The 22,088-nt window shown below is 36.5% G+C and overlaps 1 protein-coding gene across 2 annotated transcripts in view; it reads left to right on the plus strand.

Annotated features, from left to right (window-relative positions):
- The window catches only part of CNTNAP5 (contactin associated protein family member 5), an 825,683-nt gene that overhangs the window by 647,230 nt on the left and 156,365 nt on the right, over nucleotides 1-22,088 (plus strand). For both annotated transcript variants that reach the window (XM_032353926.1, XM_032353927.1), the window contains exon 14: nucleotides 20,528-20,684. In XM_032353926.1, the coding sequence (XP_032209817.1) occupies nucleotides 20,528-20,684 (157 nt within the window). The remainder of the gene's footprint in view (nucleotides 1-20,527; nucleotides 20,685-22,088) is intronic.

Consider the following 22,088-nt stretch of genomic DNA (forward strand, 5'->3'; position numbering starts at 1 on the left):
CTCTGCCCAGCTCCCTCTCCATATCAGGTGGTAGACAGAGGTCAGTACTCAGAATTGCCAGACAGATTTTCACTTTGTTTATCTGTAAGAGTCCACGGAAGGGTGCTGGAAACAGACAAACAAAACAAAAGATAAAGCAGAACTCCCAGAAGATATCAAAAATAGTACCTTTTGAAAATAAACTGGAGGGACGCCTGGGTGGCTCCGCTGATTAAGTGTATGCCTTCAGCTCAATTCATAATCCTGGGGTCCTGGGATAGAGTCCCACGTTGGGCTCCTAGCTCCATGGGGAACCTGCTTCTTCCTCTGCCTCCAGCTCCCTCTGCTTGTGCTTTCTCCCTTTCTGACAAATGAATAAATAAGATCTTAAAAAAATGAAAAACTAAATATGTCTTGCCCTATTTCCTTTCATGAATGCCACCACTTCCCTTAATACTTAAGAGACATTAGACTTACCTTCAATGTGTTAGGAATTTTAAAATTGAAAACTCTGAAATCAGGGCAAAATCCCAAATGGCACTGATTTCACTTGCTAGGGCTGTTATGTTGAAATACCACAAATTCTGTGGCTTAAAAACAGAAATCTATTCTCTTACCATTCTTAAAACTTGAAGCCCAAGATTAAGGTGTAGGCTGGGTTGGTTTCTTATTCAGAGGCCTCTCCTCTTGAGTTGCAGATATCCAAATTCTTGCTATGTCCTCACATGGTCTTTCCACTGTCCACATGCTTCCAATTGGGTCTTTTCTGAAAAAGAGACTTTATAAGGGCACCGGCCATATTAGATTAGTGCCTCACACTAACAGCCTCATTTTAACTTAACCACCTCCTTAAAAACCTTCAGGTACTTGCAGTTGGCACTTCAACATATGGATTTGTGTGTGGTAGAGAGTAATTCAGCCCAAAACAGGTATGAAGAGCTAAAAATAATTTCATATCATTAGTCAGTTACCAATCTTTTCTGAGAGCCTCAGAAATCACCTCAGTCACTCAGAAGTTAATGTGTGATGTTTGAACATGTGGTTAAAGGGTCTAACTTTCCCCTTCTTTCCCTTCCCCAGCTGAAGTGCACAGTGTGGGTGGTGGCATCTTTGTCTCCTCTGTTCTCTAAAGCACTTGATCCTGATTCAAAGCAGCATAACATGTCCCAGACCCTTGTCAGAGAGTCTGTTCTCAAAATGTCTTCTATCAATCACTTACGCATATCCCCGCTCAGAAAAGTAGTATTGGGAGGGGAGAGGGCCATGGGAAAGCCATGTACTCAATCTGCTCCTTAATTTCTCTCTTTAGATCAAGCCTGTCATTTGAAGGCTAATCCTTAACTGTAATGCATTACTTTATCAACGATAGCCCCTTTGCTTTTTCCCTCTTCCCAAAGGACCTCCTAGAAATTCCTCCAAGCAAAATTCAAAGTGTGTCTTTTGTGGTAGGAATGCTACTGAAGACATTTTTCCAGTAGATTTCTTTGTGACCTCCTATAGAGGAGCTCGTATGAAAACTTACTTTCCAAACTCAGTGTTTAAAAAAAAAAAAAAGTCCTCTATGTCTCTTGAGAATTGGTAAGCTTTCTTCTTTTTGTAAGAAATGTGTAGCTGATGGTATCTTTCCTGTCTCTTTTACTGACAAAATAGAATTTTACCAAATAATTTATTTCTAGAATTTTATTTTCTGTTTTTACTAGGACAACCCTAATCTATATTTTATCATGCATGTAGTGGTCACTTCCTTTCTTATTTCTTAAAGATTTTATTTATTTATTTGACAGAAAGAAACAGTCAGAGAGGGAACACAAACAGGGAGAGTGGGAGTGGGAGAAGAAGGCTCCCCACTCGCAGGAAGCCTTATGCAGAGCTGGATCCCAGGACCCAGAGATCATGACCTGAGCCAAAGGCAGATGTTTAGTGACTGAGTCACCCAGGTGCCCCAGTCATTTTCTTTTTGAAAGCCACTTGAAACCAAAGAATTGAATAGAGACAAAAAAAATATTGTTCTTTTTCTCAAAGAAATTAAAATATCTTTAAAATACAGAAAATTTTACAAATATAGTTTTAAAATAAAAGCTCTAAATGACTGTAGCCATCTATAGCGGGAGTTAATAAAAGAAAGTTTCATGGAAGAAGTAACATTTGTGTAAAAGTAAGGCATGATGGGGAGGCACCTGGGTGGCTCAGTTGGTTAAGTATTTGCATTTGGCTCAGGATCCTGAGATCAAAACGACATTCCAGAGCTGGTCTTCCTGCCCAGTGGGGAGTCTGTTTCTCCCTCTGCCCCTTCCCCAGCTTGAGAGCACTCTCTCTTCCTTCATCTCTCTCTCTCTCTCTCAAATAAGTAATATCTTAAAAAAAATACGGTACGGGGATGTTGGCTTAAAAACTTTAAGACAGTTGTAAGTCTTTTGAATCTTCTGAGTGATCTTTTTTGGAAATCTGTTAACTCCACAAAAAGAGAACTGATTGGTCTTTGTAACCCAATATTTAAGCCAAACTGAATGGTAATTCATAATTTAACATGTAAACTAAGATATTTTCTTTTACCCTCTGTTAAATTCCAAATAGAAAGGCATTCTTAGACTGCTGGATAAGCCTTCTTACCTCTTTGGTATACAAGAGGGATTGTTTCAGTCTCCTGGACATAATCAGCAATGTTCTCTAATAAAATCACAGTTTAGAAACTATCAGTCATGACCTATGAGGACTCACTTGCCAAATCACCTAGCATCACTTCCTCCCTGCTTTCTTGGTTGAAGCTCACAAGTCTATAGGGATTTAAAGTAAGTGGAGTGTCAGAAAATTTTCAGACCCTCTTTTGAAATCACCTCATGTACACCCATTTCTTACCTGAAAACACTTGTCTTCAAATATTTTTTTTAATAAAATACTTGTATTGAACATCTAATTTAAGCTAGACAGTGGTAATTGTTCATAAGAAAACTGTTCAAATCCTGATGAATTTTCTGGATTGTTTTCTGTTTAGATATTATTTTTTATCCTTGTTATATTTGCAACAAACAAACACACACTAAACAGTTTTCCTAACTAGATAAAAAAGGACATTAATTTTAAATGGAATGAATCATAGGAAGTTTGACTATATATGTAAATGTAATTGAAATAAAGTTTCTTTTTATACGTTTAAAATCTCCAAAATTGGAATAAATCTTATAATCAATGTTATATTTTAGTTGATCTGGTAGTAGTTTTTCTTTCTTAGTGGTACAAAAAATAACGGTACAACTTATTATCATGGAACTAACCTTTGGAGAAATATGATAGCTGTTATCAACAATTCCAGAATAACCAAAGAAACTTAGCATACCCTCCATTTTGAGAGATTTGAGAGATTTTTCTATATAACAAGAATAAGTCCTAGATCTTAGATCTTGCTTGAATTGTACCATCCCAGAAACCTGTTAACCCTCAGAGGTATTTTTCCCCTTGATTAATGGGCTCATTTTTCTAATTTGATTCTAGACTTCTAAGAGTAGCCAACAATGCATTAGCTGTCTCTGTCAACTGAAAGGGCCTTTAATTGACTTGTTTCTATTGACTGAGACCACTGAGACCCTAGAAGGCAGTCTCTGTTAATGGTATATCCTGATGGAGACAAGGACTGGGTTTGCCAGCATTAGGGCTGAGTGGTAGATGTAGTGTATCATGTTATATTCTCATCACTTATCTTTCCTTCTGATAGCAACAAAATGACTTATTAGAAAATGAATCCCAGCATTATGTTGTTTGATAAAATATATACCTGTCTGTGAGAACTATAGTTAAAAATTTCTTGATAATGATACTTTCTCAAATCTTAATTATTCATCTTTTCAGAAATTATATTGAACTTATCATGAAAAGCATTTGTACTGTTACACTTTTCAAATAGGGTGGTGTTTTGTGCTTTACACTAGACTGTGTGTGTGTGTGTGTGTGTGTGTGCATGTCTGTGTACATGGACATATATCTACACATATATATACTTGTGGTCATTTAATGAATTATTGAGAGTCTAATAAAAACTGGGTGTCTATTGATTACTAATCATCCCTACCCTTAGGTAGATTACTGACCATGTCTGCAACCTCATTTTTTTTTGCTGCACCTTTTGTGATTTAGAAACATAGCGATAGTATATTTTAAGTCCTGAGTGATCACTAGCCAATGTTCTAACTTTTTTATTTAGAAAATTAGTTTGTATCAACATACACAGCTAATCAGTTTTTTCAACTGGTCATTTTGTCTAATTTTTTCAAATATAGAGTACTCTTTTAAATGGCATATTTCTGCTCAGAAACCAAAATTACCACTTTCATGTATTTTCTGTTTGTAGACTATCTTTTAGAATAATTAAATGACCTTTGTGGTCTATCATGGAACAGAAAATCCTTGAAGGCAGGAAACTCATAGCCTTGTTTTATTTTTTGTTATGTTCCCTGCAAATAACCATAAACAGGAGAGTGGTTAATAAATATTATTCAGATTTGGGATGTGAAATAGGAGATACAGGCATGAAATCCTATTTTTATTGCTATCATTATGCTGATGATCCTCTGGCCACTTCTTTCTGGTCTGCGTAATTGCAGAGCTCTTCATATTTTATTCATTAGAAGAGCTGCTCTGTGTCCATTCTTCTTATGTTGCTGCCTTGCACTGTTTCTAGCACTGCCTGGTGGGCGTGATGTGTGGGCTCCATCAACTTTCTGTCTGTGCCTTGTTCAGGTCTCTAATGAATATTAGACTTACAGCCATTGGCTATGTTTTAAGGACAGAAATGAACGAAGAGGGGATTTTTGTTTGTTCATTAGCAGGAACTATGAAAAGCAAACTCACTTTATCTCCTTCATGCTCTCCTTCATGAATTTGTTCACCTGTTATAATTTGAAAGAAAACTTGATTCATGCAGGGATTTGCTTAAAGGGTTCCAGCTAGCTCTTCCTTTTTTCTTTCTTTTTTTTTTTCCTTGTTCCTGCCTTGTCTTTTTTTTTTTTTTTCTTATCATAATCAGGTAATGTCTATTAAACAACAGTGATAGAATATTATAGACAGAATTGTGGGCAATTCTTATATGTGTGATTGTGTTTATGTATTTAAGAAAGAAGAAGTTAAGAATTATCTTTGGTAGTTGCTCAAAAAAGGGATTGGGGAGAGAAGGAGCAAAAGAAGTAAAAATGACTCTGGAGCGGGGGATATAAGAGAGAGGTGGGAAGGAGAAATGATGAAATGAGAGAGAGAAAGAAAAGAGAGCGAAGGAGGAGGGGAGAGAGACAGAGGTGGAGGGAGAGGGCAGAAGAGAGAAAGAATGAAAAGGAAAAGGAGGATTGGAGAAGAGGAAAGAAGAAATTAAACTGACCACTCAGGCAAAGAGGGCATGGGTGTGTGGGAGTGTTTCTCTCTAATGTTCTGTAATTTACAGTTGAATCTGTAGTAGCTGATTAAAGGACAGGATTGTCTTACATAAACATCCTCATCCTACATGGTTTTCAACAAAAAAGCCCCAGAAAATATGCCATCAGCAAAAGGAATTTACAGTACGGATGGAAACATTCATAGTATAAGCCACAGTGGGGTTAGTTGGTGTCTTCATAAATGGTAACAATCACTTAGAGGTGATCTATTAACATGAATGATCACAATGGCGTTTTGATTAGCAATGCAACATTTACTCCCTTAATATTTCCACACACAATTACTGGTTTATCGAGTGCCTTATTTAATACAAGACTAAGAGCTATTTGTGAGGTATGTGTGAAGACCTCTCTGTGTATATTTTATATACATTCCTGTAGGACAATGAGTAATAAATAATTTTCAGACTCTGTGAGGAAGCAGTGGAAAATACTGATGGAATAGTTGAGTCCACCAAACAACTCAGGAAAGAATACAGGGTTGGAAATCTAGGCTTTTTAGACCTTTGTGATAAGTAATAGATGAAATGTCTATGAAGAAGGACAAGGAAAATTTCTCCATATCTCCAAGTGTGAGGCCCACCAAAGGGTTGTCCATGGGAAAAATATTGGTAAGAACAGCTAAATGGATGTATGAGTAGATGGACTAATGAGCAGACAGTTGGAGGAACAGAATGAATAGGTGAGAACTTTCATCATCTTCCTGTTGAAGCAAATTAAAAGTGGGCACGGGAGAGCCATTTGACTTAGGAGGGGGAAGGTAGTAAATTTTTGTTCTGTTTTGCTTTGTTTTTTGAGCCAGAGTAGAAGAAAACTAAGAGAAGGTGAATTGGTCCTCCCTCATCTTCCCAAAGTATGGAACAGAGTTTGCTAAATAAAATGACTGAAGTGGAATGGATAACTGTGGCAGACACTTCTCTGGTGAATCTTCTAGGGAATTATGGAAGATTAGCATCATCAAATGTATATTAACTGTATTTATATTAAACCAAACAAAAGAGAAGAGACTAGTTAATATATATTTCAGTGACCTTTTCTCAGTTAAAGTTAAACTTGATTTTTAGTATGTATTTTATTTATCTCCTTCTATCATTATTTTTTTTTTCTTTAGCTGGAACTGGTAAAACTTCATGTCTGTGTTTTGGTAATGGAATTCAATCTAAAACGGAGGCACTCACTAGTACTTAGCAATCTATAGTGTCATTCAACAAGGATTCTTTAAAAATAAAAGGAGGATAACATCTGAACATCTTGAATGAGGTTCAAACCATCTCACCAATGGTTTTAAAATTTCTGTGTGAAAAATTTGTTGGGTCTGATAGAAACAGAGAATCTTGGACTCAATTCCCTGGGAAAATACAAAGAACACTTGTTCTTATGAGAATATCAAATCATTCTGATTAAAGTCAGAATAATAGTACACTTTGAGAAACACTGATCTATTTCTAGAGAGAAAGTCCAATTGGTTCCTGTTTATATGATTACCCTCTCACTCTTCATGTAGCTGTTGACCAGTGATAGAGGTCCAGGCAAACTGGCTTTCTGAGAAATAATGGTAATTAATATTTATTTTTTCAGATTTTGCTTGTTTCATTGATTGACCATTAGATAAATCAAAGATATACCAATACAGTTAGGAAGACAAGATAGTTTGGAATATCTGAAGAGAATTGAAGATACAAACTCAATAAAAAGCCCTCCAGTTTCACCAATAAAATATTTACTTGATGTATACTCATAATTTTGACTCAAGATCAATTGTTGTGAAGATCTATAATACCCTTTCATTTCTACCATTATAGGACTGGGCTCCATTTGATATAATAAAAATGGTATTGGTATTTGGAGCCTTAAGATCTAAATTCACATCTTCCTAACCATGTGATCTTGGGAAAATTACTAATCTTTTATTACCTTCAGTTTATTTGTGAAATGAGAATAAAAATCTTCACAGAAATGGGGGAGTGGGCATTGAATGAAATAAGTTATGTAAACCTTATTTTGAAGACTAATGTGCAGTGATACCATTTGATTTCAATGATTGGAAAGCCAAAATGGCAGATGTATTTGAAACAAGAATGACCTCAGAGTTTTCTTCTAAAACCATGCTTTCCACTAAATACTAGCCCGTTTTATTTTTGTTTGTTTGTTTGTTTTTTCCTGTTGACACTCCACATGTTGCCCAGCATTCTACTTCAAATTTATTTCATCCCAAGTTGCACTAAAGATTATTTTCACCTTTTTTCCCTCCTCATCTACTATGTTGCGAGGTCCCTAATGGCAGGACTCATATCTTTTTTGTGGCTTGTATTCCGTCCAGTCAAGTATCTTGTCCATTGTAGGTATCTTATGCCATTTTATTAAGCTCACAAATGAACTGGTGTGTCAACACTGTTGTTTGTGGCTATTTCATTCTATGCCACATTTATAGGAAGCTCTTACTCAAAGGCTTCATAGGCTTTATCACTGAAATGACAAAAATACTTGATGTCTGCAATAATGGTACACAATACCAAATATGAATATACCTATATTGTAACTGTATGAACTTCTATAACAATATATTTTTGTAAAATTATTATTTTTTAATTATTTATTTTTTATTAACATATAATGTATTAGCCCCAGGGGTAAATTATTTTTAATGTAATCTGTGCAACGCATTTTCAGACTGATGTTTATTTTTCTTGCTATTTAATCACTTGTTTATTCAGCAAATATGTATTTGGTTCTTGGCCCAAATCAGGCACATTCTACATTCTGGGGATTATAGTCATAGAACAAGAGTTAAAAGCCCTTGCTTTAATTCAAATGGGGGTTGACATAGGAAGAATATGTTAAACCAACAAAAGAAACAGAAGTATAGTTTCAGAAAGTGGTAACTACTCCTAAGAAAATAATTGAGTGATTTTGGAGCATGTTAAATAGGGTCAGTAGGGAAGAGGTGGGATTTAATTTCAGAATCCAGTGATACAACACAAAGAACCACTGTAAAAATTCATGAGAAGACTGATTTGGGCAGTCAAGGAAGAGCAAGCATAAGGGCCCATGTGAGGGTTCATTGTAAAGTTGGTGTGGTTGGAACAGGCTGGAGTGCCAAAAAAATCAAGCTGAAAAGTCTGTGGGAACCAGACACATGTGGTCTTGGGGGCCATGGTAAGGAGTTTGGATTTTATTCTTATAGTGGGATAATATGGAAGGATTTTAAGAGGAGAGATCAATCATCTAATATATATTTTAAATATCCTAATTTTCTGTTATTAGAATAAATTTTAGGGAATAGAACAATAGGGGAGGCCGGGATTTTACCTTTGAGTCTGTTGCAATCACCTGCAATAAGTCTCTGTGGCTTTGGCCAGGAGCTATCATTTGCTGAGTGACCTTGGATGTATAATGTCTCCTCCAGGTAATGCCTTTGTTTCTTCATCTGTAAAGTGGGATAGAATAATTTACCTCATAGAGTTGTTGTGGAGATTGAATAAACTAGGTTATAAAAAGTGTATAAAACTGCCTGAAATATTTTAAATGCTCAGTAAACCCTGGATGTTTTAAATTAGGTTTGCTAGTATTAAGTAGGTGCATTAGCTTTGGTCCCCAGATTTTTGCAATTCTCCTTCTATGACTGTGTACAGACATTAGGTGTTTTACTTTTCTAACTCTGTGTCTTATCCATTATTATTATTATTTATTAATTAATTATTACTATATTAATCAGTATAGGTTAACCTATGCCTTGGTAATAAATATATTACTCCAGGTCTCTGGGGCTTCACACAATGACAGTTTCTTTCTTCTCACATTACGGTTTGATATGGACAGGGAAATCCTCTGCTATCCTTCTCACCCAGCATCTGAAATTACTACTCTCAAGTTTATCCTATCAGAGGAATGGTGTGTTAAACCAAAGATCTTATTTTATTAATGGTTCCCACGTATTTATCATAGTTGGTCATTTTCCCTACACGGGTCATATCTCCACATGTTTTTGGCACATTAAAAAGTAAAAAGGTCTGTGAGTCTTTGTGAAGGTAAGTGTTCCAAATATGAGCCCTGCAGTGGTGGGTCTTAAAGACCCACAGCTATGAGCCCAGGTCTGCCCTCAGTTACCTTGTAATTTGGAGCAAGTCATTGAACCTTGCAAATCCTCTTCATTACAGCTCTTAAAATGAAATATACTACTGAATGCAAAGTATTATTATATTCTCTTGTGAAACATAAACAGTGTAAATAGAATTATTTAAGTTATTCATTTTGTCTATCTCTTTGCCTAATGAGGAAGAATTCCTGTGACCCATTCTAGAGAGATTTGTCTAGTCTTGCTTTAAATAACCCCATCAAAGTGAATTTTGTCATTTGTTTTGAGAGGACAGTATCATTAATCTTTTCTGCCCCTCCCTTTTGTGCTCACTTCAATTAAATAGGCAGGGAGAAGAGACCATTGAACAACATTATAAAAATGTTAATTCCTAATGTCACTGAGTAGCTCTTAATCACACTATTAGACATATGGTCTGATTTAATGATCCTGACCAGCAAGCGGTAAGACCAAGATTGACTTTGATGAATGTCTACCATTATTTTCTGATATGGATGAGGTTGTTTTTCTTTCTAACTAAATGTTTTCTCAGAAATGATATTCTACTTAGAAAGATTATATAAAATGCTTTGTTTCATGGTCAGAGTCTTCTTTCCTAAACCAGTGTTTGATGATTTGTATTTTGATCATACAAGGAACCATTTTGGTGCAATCACCTGTAATTCTTTGCCCTTTCAACTTGGGTTGATTCTTTCTCTCCCTCTTATTTTTAAAGCCCACATGCTCAACTACAGTCAGTTAAATAGCTTATCTTTAGTATATGCAGAAGTCTTATTACTTCAGACAGTTTCTTCCTCTAAGGATGCTGTAGTGAATTTTGGGTCCCCTTTAGTGTCTCATACCTGCACAGACTCTTCCCAGTGGCACCATCCCCCTCAATGCCAAGCCTCTAATCAAATGTCACGATTTCCATGAAATTAAACCATTTCCATGAAATCTTTCTCAGGACTCCTGAGACAAAATTTATAGTTTCTTATTCTGGGCTTCCCTAGCCTTTTATTAACTGCTCTATTTTGGCCCTAATCTCATTCTAACTTTCATTTCTCCCAGCTGTGTATAAGTCCTTCTTCCCCTAAATGTTATGAGCTCCTTTGGGGTAGTGATAGTCTGTTAAAATTATATCACTGGGTTACATACCATGATCTTCATATAGTGTAGAATGAAGAAATAATTGTGATTATGTACGTATGTATGTATACACACACATGTCACACTAATATGCATACTATATATACACACTAATAGACACACACTAATGTATATGGATATATACATACACATTGTATTTAATTACATTATTTTATAAATCATAGATATATGTATGAGATATGTATCTATTTTATATACATTAATGTATGCATGTGTATATATATATTTATTTATGTATTTAATTTATATATATTATATATATAGTATTTAATTTATATATATTAATTTATATATGTGTGTGTATATATACACTAGTAGAATAACGTAAGACTTAAATATATATAAGTCTTACGTTATTCTATTAGTGTGTGTGTGTATATATACACACACACATATATTTAAATATATGTGTGTATATATTTAAATATATATTTAAATATATATAAGTCTTACGTTATTCTATATATTTAGTATATATTAAATATATAAGTCTTATTCTATATATTTAATATATATTAAATATGTGTGTGTGTGTGTGTATTTATATATATATATATATATATATATATATATATGTCTCATGTTATTCTATTAGTGGAAGCTGTGCCAGGTGACCATCTAGTGATCAGACACTTGTATGATTCCTCCAGAGTCTTATGCACAATTTCTAACCAAATGCATGGGTGTGAGGCATTGAGCCTAGGAAGGATGAATGGGGACTATTACCATTGGAAAAAACTGTTATCTGAAATGTAGGAAGATCTAAGCACCATATCTGAAGGGAACAAAGGTAGGTGGGAGAGTCAAGGTTCCACTTTAAATAATGTTCCCTGAGTTAAGACAGGCTCAGAGTGAACCCAGACTGGGCTCAACTAAACGTATGTGGAAAGGCAAGAAAGGCAACTGTAGAAGAGGATTAGGAATGACTCCCAGAGCAACCACTCAAGTGCCTGCTACAACTGTTTACATATATGGGCCAGAAGATAGACAATTACTTGGGCCAAAAGAGGATTGATGTTTCTTTATATTTTCCTCATCCACCTATATTTCTCTTTTTTTATGTTTCTAACCTAATTGTAAATCCTTTGAAAGCAGAGCCATTGACCTTTCTATTTAGTTCTTTATAAGCCCTACAGAATATGTTTATGTGGTTTTTATCTAATTTGTATTTTCAGTTATTGTCACAATAGTGTTATCCAGCCAGGTGCCAAAGCTTACTGGAATACAGCACTCAGTGCTTATTCTCAGCTCACACGTTTGTGCATCAGAAGTGACAACTGTGCTTCATGTGTCTCATCCTGAGGTCCAAGCTGGACAGTCTGTTACTCCCTTGACATGTTCTTATGGTTATGTCAGAGAAGATCCTCAGAGGAAAGTGGAAACATCCATAACTCAAGGTGTAGACTCTGAAGGACTCACTGCCATTTCTCTTCACATTCAATGGGCCAATGTAGCAAGAGCAAATCTAACATCAAGGAGACAGCGATATTTACCATGAAACCACTATAACATATGTTTACTGATCAGTGTGGACATTTTTGAAGCTATAAAAGAAATGAACACTGGAAGTCTTTCTGTTGGCACAATGAGCCTACCAGAATTTATGGCTATGAGCATACTACTTGTAAACTTAGAAATAAAATGAGGAAAAAAAAATAAAAACAGTGACAACAGTTCAAAATGGTAGCACTGTCTCTGTATATTTACAGAACTTTCCAGCTTCATGCTGAGTTTGTTTGGAATTGTGTTTGGACTGTTTCTAGTGGTGGCAACCGCCAAATTCTCTTGGCTGTGGCTGTAGTTATCACTGGGAAGCTATTGTTTTTATTGTGTTCTCAGTTATCAAGACTTTAATTTAAGCAATTGCAAGATTAAGGAAGGATCTCCAATTTGAATTCTGTTCAAAAACTCAGTGATTAAGCCGTAAAAGGGTACAGGTAACCTGCATCATGATCTGTTTTAAATTTCTGACATTAGGAAAATCATAATGTGAAATTAAACATATACAGCTTGGTTTTCTGCTTAGGTGTTCTATTAAACTTATTCTGATTTTTCTGTCCTTAAGCTCTGTCTCTGTGTATATCATATAAAATGTCTCACTGGAGGAAACCTGTACTTATGCACTAATTATCAAAATCATAGTTTGACCTTCTATAATGCTTTAAATTCATATATATTTTTCTGATGCTGTTTGGAAAGGAATTAATATGGGCTTAATTTCTGAGGTCAAAAGTGAGGATAAGGATTTTTCTTCATCTACATCCTCTTACTTCACTGTCTGTCTTTCAATCTGTATGTGTGTATGACACACACACACACACACACACACACACACACACACACAAAACCTCTCCAAGCTGAAATTCCCTTTATAAAACATTCTATAATATACAATATGCAGTTCATTTCCACCTTCTTTGGACTCAATTGTGAGAATTATTTTCCAAGTTTATGTTGCAATACCGTCTTGATAATTAGAGTAATAGGAGCTTTGTGTTAGTCAATCTCAATGGGATGTAAAGTACACACAGACATTTCTACAAGAGCCCAAGGATAGAGACAAGCATTAGAGTCTTGGATTTCATTCCTTCCCTAATTAAAAAAAGGAAGACAGGGCAGGGATGAAGTCCAAGACTCTAAAGCTTGTCTCTGTCCTTGGGCTCATGTAGAAATGTCTTTGTGTACTTTACATCCCATTGAGATTGACGAACATGAAGCTCCTGTGACTCTAAGTATCCCCAAGAAAGTACGGACAAACCTAAGTCTACATACCCTGCATGGTCTAATATGTCAAGTAAGTTACATGGTGGTCTGCACGATTTTCTATTTTAACTTATTTGTCAAACACCCTAGCCAGTTTTTGGGGAACAATTCCAGTTCTAAGAAATGGATGTTTAAAAAAAAAAAAGTATAAAAGAAAACTGCGAAACTCAGAAAGGTACAGAGCTTTTGAAAGGCAGTCCAGCTACAGGGCATAAATTGTGCCTCTTAGTATGTGTGCAGTCTTTAGCCAAACCAAGTATACTTGTGGCTGTCTTGCAGAAATTCGTGGTGGGGTCATCCTGGAAAGTTCTAGCAAGCAATGCTAACATTAGATTCTGCTGTGGCATTATTAGTGTGTATGAGTGAGTAGTAGTTAGATATGTTTAGGAATGTGTTGTCTTTATTTTAGTGATTATGAGAGATTACCCATGACTGGCAATTTTCTTAGCTATCACTTAAATCTACCCATATGTATTTTGTTGAAAGGCCCAAGTTTTGTGTTTTGTTTTGTTTATTTTTTTATTTAGTCTTTTTGGGATTTGGGGGCCCTAAATTTTTTAACCATGTATTATTTCCCAACATGTCAGAGCACGGTAGCATAACATAGGGATTAAACCCATGGACTCTTGGGCAAGAATACTTGGATTCAGGTTCTGACTCTGAACTTTCTAATTGTATGGCCCCAAGAGGGTATTTTAAACCTTCTCTGCCTCACTCCCTTTACCTGTGAAGTGAAGGGTAATACCCACCTCCTAGGATAGCAGTGATGATGAAATGGGTTGATATGTGTAGAGCACATCAGAATACTGCCTATAACTTAGCACATGCTCAGTAATGTTTCCTATTGTCACCTTTACAAGCCTCATGACAAATGATTGATCTTGGTCTGGTGATATTCTATTTGATATTAATAAAAAGCACCTTTTGTGGTTACATACTGCCACACACTGAGGTCATTCACTCTAAGCCATTAACTTTCTTAGGAGGGATTTTTGTTCAATATATATATATGATGGGGGTGCCTGGTGGCTCAGTGGGTTAAGCTTCTGCCTTTGGCTCAGGTCATGATCTCAGGGTCCTGGGATCAAGCCCTGCACCAGGCTCTCTGCTCAGCAGGGAGCCTGCTTCCCCTCTCTCTCTGTCTGCTTGTAATCTCTCTCCGTCAAATACATAAATGAAATCTTAAAAACAAAAAAAAAGAAGATGAAAAAGTGTTTCAACAAAAAACATTCTGAGAAGATTCTTTTAAAAAAATGTATATATATGATGAATTTTCCTAGACTTTATTGTGTGCATGAGGATACATAACAATAATAATTCCAAATGTATAGAAGTAATGCAAATGAATGCAATTTCTCAGTGATTTTTTATTTTTTCTATATCTTGCATATGGAGGACCTCACCACCTCTCTGAGGCCTCCGTGTCTACTGTTGAGGTCCTGGTGGTGCCATACTCCGGAGGAATCCAGTCCTCCCACATTCTTTTTTTTTTTACATTGTGTTATGTTAGTCACCATACAGTACATCATTAGTTTTTGATATAGTGTTTTAAGATTCATTGTTTAAATATAGCACCCAGTGCTCCATACAATACATGCCCTCCTTAATACTCATCACTGGGTTCACCGATTCCCCCACTCCCTTCCCCTCTAAAACCCTCAGTTTGTTTCTTGGAATCCCCAGTCTCTCATGGTTCATCTCCCCCTCCAACCACCCCTCCTTCATTTTTCCCTTCCTTCTCCTAATGTCCTCCATGCTATTCCTTATATTACACGCAGAAGTGAAACCATACGATAATTGACTTTTTCTGCTTGACTTATTTCACTCAGCAAAATCTCCTCCAGTCCCATCCATGTTGATGCAAAAGTTGGGTATTCATACTTTCTGATGGCTGAGTAATATTCCATTGTATATATGGGCAACATCCCACATTCTTCTCTTAGGTTTTCTTGTGAAAGTCTGCTGTAAGAGGGGCAGTGCATTTAAACACTGCTTCTTTGATAGGAGTCTGGCCCCTAAAATCCTGTAGCCTCAGGCTTCAGAAGCACAAAGCATTGTGCAGACCTTCTTTTCTGGGGTGCATAAACTCTGCCCCAACAGTTTAGAGTTCTGATCCATTAAGTGATATTAAGTGTGTCTTTACCTCCAGGATAGCCATTTGCATTCTTCTTCTTCCTCTTCTTCTTATTATTTTGTCAGAGAGAGAGAGAACACAAACAGGGGGAGTGGCAGGCAGAGAGAGAAAGAGAGAGAAGCAGGCTCCCTGATGATCAAGTAGCCCAATGCAGGACCCTGGATTCATGACTGAAGCTGAAGGCAGATGTTTAACCAACTGAGCCACCCAGGTGTCCCGCCATTTGTCTTATTCATACCTGCCCCATAACTTTTGTGTTATTTCTGTGTTAATGAAAATTTGCCTTGTGAGTCCTGTCTTTGCAGCAAGTCAGAATATACATGCCCAGTCTCCTTGGCAGCTGGGATGCAAGCATGTCACCTCTGCTTCCCTAATCAGACACCTGTACGCAGCTCTTACTGGAGGTGAGCACTGGGAAGCAGGCTCTTCATGGAGCTTCTATTCTGAGAGTTAGGATCATTGGCCACAGTAACTTCTGTCTTTGGGGGGATGACGCCTATTGACCCTATTGATCTGTAGAGGACTGGTTGTGGCACTGGCAGCATGACATCTTTGGCTGGGTAGGTCTCCAGTATTTGACTTTCAAGGCTAGTGAGCCAGGCAGAGTTCCCTTCGCAGGCCAGTGAGCAACATGGTAAGCCCATTAGCCAAAAGCCCATTTCTTCCCGGGTCATGGTTCTGTGGCAGCCTGATATCTTCTTAATTATACCCTTTGCCTTGGAACTATCAGAGTGAATTCTTAGTTAGTAGCCAATAATCTAATTTAATACATGTTCTATTTTGCCTGTCCTGCTACTTTTTTTTTTTAATTGGACAGTCCAGTTAGAGTTTCCTCAAAATTTTAAAAATAATGGTTTGAGAACCAGCTGATAGATTTTAGGAAATCCCTTTATTTTACATTGATCCTATATTTCCTGATTCTTTACACTGAATGTTTCCTTTGTTTGCTGTGTTATCCTCCAGATAGCCAGCCATTGAGTCACTTGTTCCTGCCCTGAAGTTTTGCTCAATATTTTAATGATTTTTTCATCAGTTTTTATCCTGACCGTTCTAAAACTGCAGCCCACACTTCCTTGCAGTCTACCTTACCTCGGTCTGCTGTATTGTTTCCATACCTCTTCCTTTGTAAATGTGAAATTGTTATTGGGGTGTGTGGGTGCCTCAAACAAACAAACAAAACAAACAAAACAAAAGTCACTTTTGCATCCAACTCTTAATTTTGGTTCAGGTTATGATCATAGGGCTGTGAGATCAAACCCTGTATCAGACTCTGTACTGGGCATGGAGCCTGCTTAAGATTCTCTCCCTCTCTCTGCTCCTTTCCATCTCCCTCTCTGTCACTCTCTTTCTCTCTCAAATAAATAAATAATAAGAAATTATTTAATTACTATTATTGTCTGTTTCCTATAATTACAATGCAAGCTTTTGGGACATGTTTTCTTTCTTTGTTGGTTTGCTTTGTCTTAAACTGATTTATTCCAGCTACCTAGAATAGTTCCTGGAATATTATAGATCTTCAGTAAATATTTGGTGAATGAATGCATATTGAGATATGTCTATATCTGTATAATTGTGTTTTGTGACTTTACTTTTTTTAAACACTTGGTCAGGAGGAAATAAATTCAATTTCTCCAGTGGCTGAAATGTGAACCTAAGGTATAGATTCCCTACCTGACTATATCATTAGAGTCATGAATCAGGGCAAGTCCTATCCTTTTTGATCTTTGGCTTCCTTGTTCGTTATGCTCTAGAGGAAAACAAACATAAAAATGGGACATCTGAGAGGAAAATTTAGCAATGATTCTCCTGCTTTCAAATATCTGTGTGTGTACATGTATTTTTCTCCTCTTTTTCCTTTCTTTCTTCTTACTCATTGACATGCATTCAGTTAACATAATTTAAAACCTTTATACTAATCTCTAGACATGAAGAGGGGACCCCAAGCCTCAGTTCTGTAAGACAATGATGGATTTGAAATAAAGCAAAGCCTCAAGTTGCTGTGAAACTTCTAGAGGCTTAAGATACCAAATGAGAATTTGTAAAATTCCTAGAAAGCAACACAGATTCCAGAAGCTGTACGCAAATTGGTTGTTCGGAAATCATACCATTAGTAATGATGCTATTAGTATGATTACAACCTTGGTTATCTCATAAGCAAAAATAATTCGTGATGGTATTGAACATTATTATTTGATCTGAACTAATGTTATGGGGAAGAATCCTGGGCAGTGCCAGAAAGATGTAGAGTTGGGGAGATTTCTTCTCATGTTTTGGACCCAGAACCAACATTGGTAAATATATTCACATTTAAAATGTTTTACCGTTGTGTTCCCTGGACTCAAACACCTAGAAAATCTACCTAAATTTACTCCATTCCCAAAAGTAGTGCCCTCTGCCCTAAATAAACCCACCAGCTCTCTAGGCCACTTAAGTGGCTTATCTAAGCTAGAATTTAGAAGTAAAACAATTCATTTGAACTACTGTTCCATGATTTATAGGGAAAATGGATTTAAACCATTGAGAATTAGTATTTAAAAAGAAGGGTCTGGTAAACAAATACTGTTAACTGGAATTCTAGCTTAAAAGATAATAAGGGAGCTTGGAACATTTTAGGCAGAATCAGGTGTGTTATTTTGGGTTTTGTATGGTCCTTCAAGCTGTCCTCCTTCGAACTCAGTAACTCTAAGATACTTTTGCTTTTCACAGTATCTTCCTGAACTTTTCGTTATGACCTACTGTTTCTTGGAAGCCCCAGATTGTCATTTCTCTTCCTACTTGCCTCAGTGACTTTCATAAGTATATTAGCACAGAGAGCAATCCAGAGAAAGTTGTTGCTATCTGTGCATACACAAATAATTTGTAAATTATGTGTTTGCAAATCAGGAGTTGTATGCACAATTAAATCTTGACTTGGCAAAATTCCAACCTAGTAACATCATCAGACAAGCATTGTTCCATTTTAAAATGGTACATCGTTAAAAATGATCCCTAATAAGCTTTTTTTTTTTTCATTTTTTAGTAATCGCATGTTAAGTGCCTGTTGTATGCCAAAAATAAACACAACAGCAATTTCCAAAGGGACCTGGACCTAACTCCATGCAGCCTGATGATGTATAACACCTCCATCTCTCCCTACAACCCGTTGCTTGGATACACTATCATCTTCTGAGTAATAATTTTAATCTACTGAAATATTCCCAATCATAAAAGAAAACTCCAACAGATTTTACTAAACTAAGCTTTGAACAAAACAAACAAACAAACCAAAAGGAAGAAAGAAATTGATAAAGCAAGACTCCAAAGTAGTTTTCTCTCAACTACAGAAACCAGAAATCAGTTTATATACCAACTCTGTATGGGTTAAATATACCTTCAGAAGGAATTATTTGGCCCTGGCAGTATTGATCATCAACAGGTTTTATTCTTTTTCCTTCAAATCTTTGAATTTGAAATATATAACTTCTCTTTATTTTTTTAAATTAAATTTATTTATTTTCAGCATAACAGTATTCATTATTTTTCACCCCACCCAGTGCTCCATGCAATCCGTGCCCTCTATAATACCCACCACCTGGTACCCCAACCTCCCACCCCCTGCCCCTTCAAAACCCTCAGGTTGTTTTTCAGAGTCCATAGTCTCTCATGGTTCACCTCCCCTTCCAATTTCCCCCAACCTCCCTTCTCCTCTCTAACTCCCCATGGGACTGGAAGAGATTGTGCTGAGTGAAATAAGTCAAGCAGAGAGAGTCAATTATCATATGGTTTCACTTATTTGTGGAGCATAACTTCTCTTTAAACAAATTAGAAGCTATGGTAATCCAGGGTTCCAACACTATTCCTCCACCGTAGTCTCCACTTGTCCTCAGAGACTATCAGAAACTGAGAACTAATGTCAGGTCAGTCTTGGCCCTCATGCTGTTGCTTTTCCTTTAACAGTTTTATAATGAAATTAATTTCTGTATCTGTATCTTAAAAAATATTTGGTCTGCAATTTAGCCCAGTTTACTCAACTAGGATAACTGATTTGAGTTTGTGACCCTGCCTGAACATTGTGATTGATCCTTGTCCTACTATGTGAATACTTTTCATGAAAGTGTTTTTATGTCTGTATCTGATTATATCTCTAGATAAAGATATAGATATAGATGTATATGTGGATATATATGTGTGTGTGTGTATACATATAGAGAGAGTTTTGTATACATGTACAGATACATATAGATCCATATACAGGATGACAGAGGGAAAGAGAGGAAGGAGGAAAGAAAGAAAGAAAAAAAGGAAGGAAGAAAAAAAGAGAGGAAATGAGAAAGGGAGGATATATACAGATATGCATATATATATTATGTATATGTAATATGTGTAAATATGTATTTATTCTTTTTTGAAATTTAATTTAATTTTTTTCAGTGTTCCAAAACTCATTGTTTATGCACCACACCCAGTGCTCTGTGTAATACATGCCCTCCTTAATACGCACCACCAGGCTCACACAACCCCACCCCCAAAACCCTGAGTTTGTTTCTCAGAGTCCACAGTCTCTCATGGTTTTTCTCCCCCTTCGATTTCCCCCATCTCACTTCTCCTCTCCATCTCCCGATGTCCTCCATGTTATCTCTTATGCTCCACAAGTAAGCAAAACCATATGATAATTGGCCCTCTCTGCTTGACTTATTTTACTCAGCATAATCTCCTTCAGTCCCATCCATGTTGATGCAAAAGTTGGGTATTCATCCTTTCTGATGGAGGAATAATATCCCATCATATATACAGACCATATATTCTTTATGCATTCATCCGTTGCAAGGCATCTTGGTTCTTTCCACAGTTTGGCAACTGTGGCCATTGCTGCTATGAATATTGGGATACATATGATCCTTCTTTTCACTACATCAGTATCTTTGGGGTAAATACCCAGTAGTGCATTTATTCTTGAAGACATTTTCATGTAAGTTTTTGACACCCTCTGCAAACTATCTTGTCTTTCAGATGGAACACCATTTACCTGGTGGATTGGGCGGTCCAATGAAAGGCACCCTTACTGGGGAGGTGCCCCACCTGGGGTTCAGCAGTGTGAATGTGGCCTGGATGAGAGTTGCCTGGACATTCAACACTTCTGCAACTGTGATGCTGACAAGGATGAATGGTAATTGGGATTATGATCTTTCTGCAGTTGTGGGGGAACCACTTTAATTGATGCACAAAATTCCCCCAAGAGAAAAAGACATGTTGAGAAATTCAATATAAACTAGGTCTCCCTGTTTGTGACTGTTTTTAACTTTGAGAATTGCCAGGTGTAGTACTTTTAGGACTTTCACTGAGGCTTGCAACATAAAACACATTGTCACATCATCACCTCCTTATAGTCTGAACATTCCATTTTGTACAACAGAATGAAATGTAATACTAAGCTTTGTGACTTATCCAATGTTTCTATAATGTGTGGACTATATGTTCTGGGATAGAGTGTGGGAGATAAGGATGTGCAATTATACAGCATATCTTCGTTCTCCCATTTTCCCAATGATGTGTCAGTAGCCAGCCTACCTTATCATAGAATAGAGATATAGCAAAGAAATATATATTTATTGAGCATCTACTTAATCACAAAAAAAACCCTTACTAAGTCCGTATAATTTTCCCACCTTTGCATCTTAAGACTGAGAAATACAGCTTATAGAGAAGTTAAATAATATTCCCAAGGTTGTACACATGTATTAAGTGACAGATCCAGAATTTGAACTCAGTTATGGCAGGGACCAGGTCATTCTTGTTCTCCCATATCATGTTGCTTTTGTAAAATGAAGCTTACTTTTTGGTTCTCAAATCCGTAACATCTACTTTGCATTTGTCCTCGAGGTGAACTGCCTGTTTTTTTTTTTACTGTATTATGAAAATAAGCATAGAACATTTCTAAACCTGCTTTTGTTTTCACTAAATTTAAGGCATTCTTCAGTTTTGGTTTTGTAATTTTTCTTGCTTCATAAAATTCCGCTCAATTATAATTAAAAATTCCTATGTCAAGTTGCTCTCAACCCACCTGATTTCCCTTTAACTACTTCTTCTTCACTGTTGAAATTGATAACAGCAGGGACTGTTTTGATGAAGTTTAAGGTAGAGTCAAACTCTCAGTTCAATCGGAAAAGAGCAAACACTTGCCTCCCCTGGGTTCTGCTAAATGGGCCACCTCTTCAGAATGCTATAGGGCTTCTTGGGCCCTGAGACAAGATACCTGGATGCTTTCTTCTAACCTGAAAATCTTACTATGAGTAAAATCAAACAAAGTCAACTAGACTTAGTTTGGACTTCTCCATTCCTCGGACCCCCACTTTACGATGCAGTGCCTTCTCTCAAAACATCATGGAGGAGTGCAATCAAATATAACTCATATTTTGAATGGAGACCATGTCTTTTTTAATCTTATAGTCCTCAAGATCTATTCCTTCTACAGTAGAAACTCAGTGGCAGTTAGCTGAATACATGAATTTAGAAAACTTTTAAGGAGGAAGGGTGATCACAAAATGTCTCCTGCAAGCTTGAGAGATGTGTG

This window comes from Mustela erminea, chromosome 8, assembly GCF_009829155.1.
Source record: "Mustela erminea isolate mMusErm1 chromosome 8, mMusErm1.Pri, whole genome shotgun sequence".
Classification (NCBI taxonomy): Eukaryota; Metazoa; Chordata; class Mammalia; order Carnivora; family Mustelidae; genus Mustela; species Mustela erminea.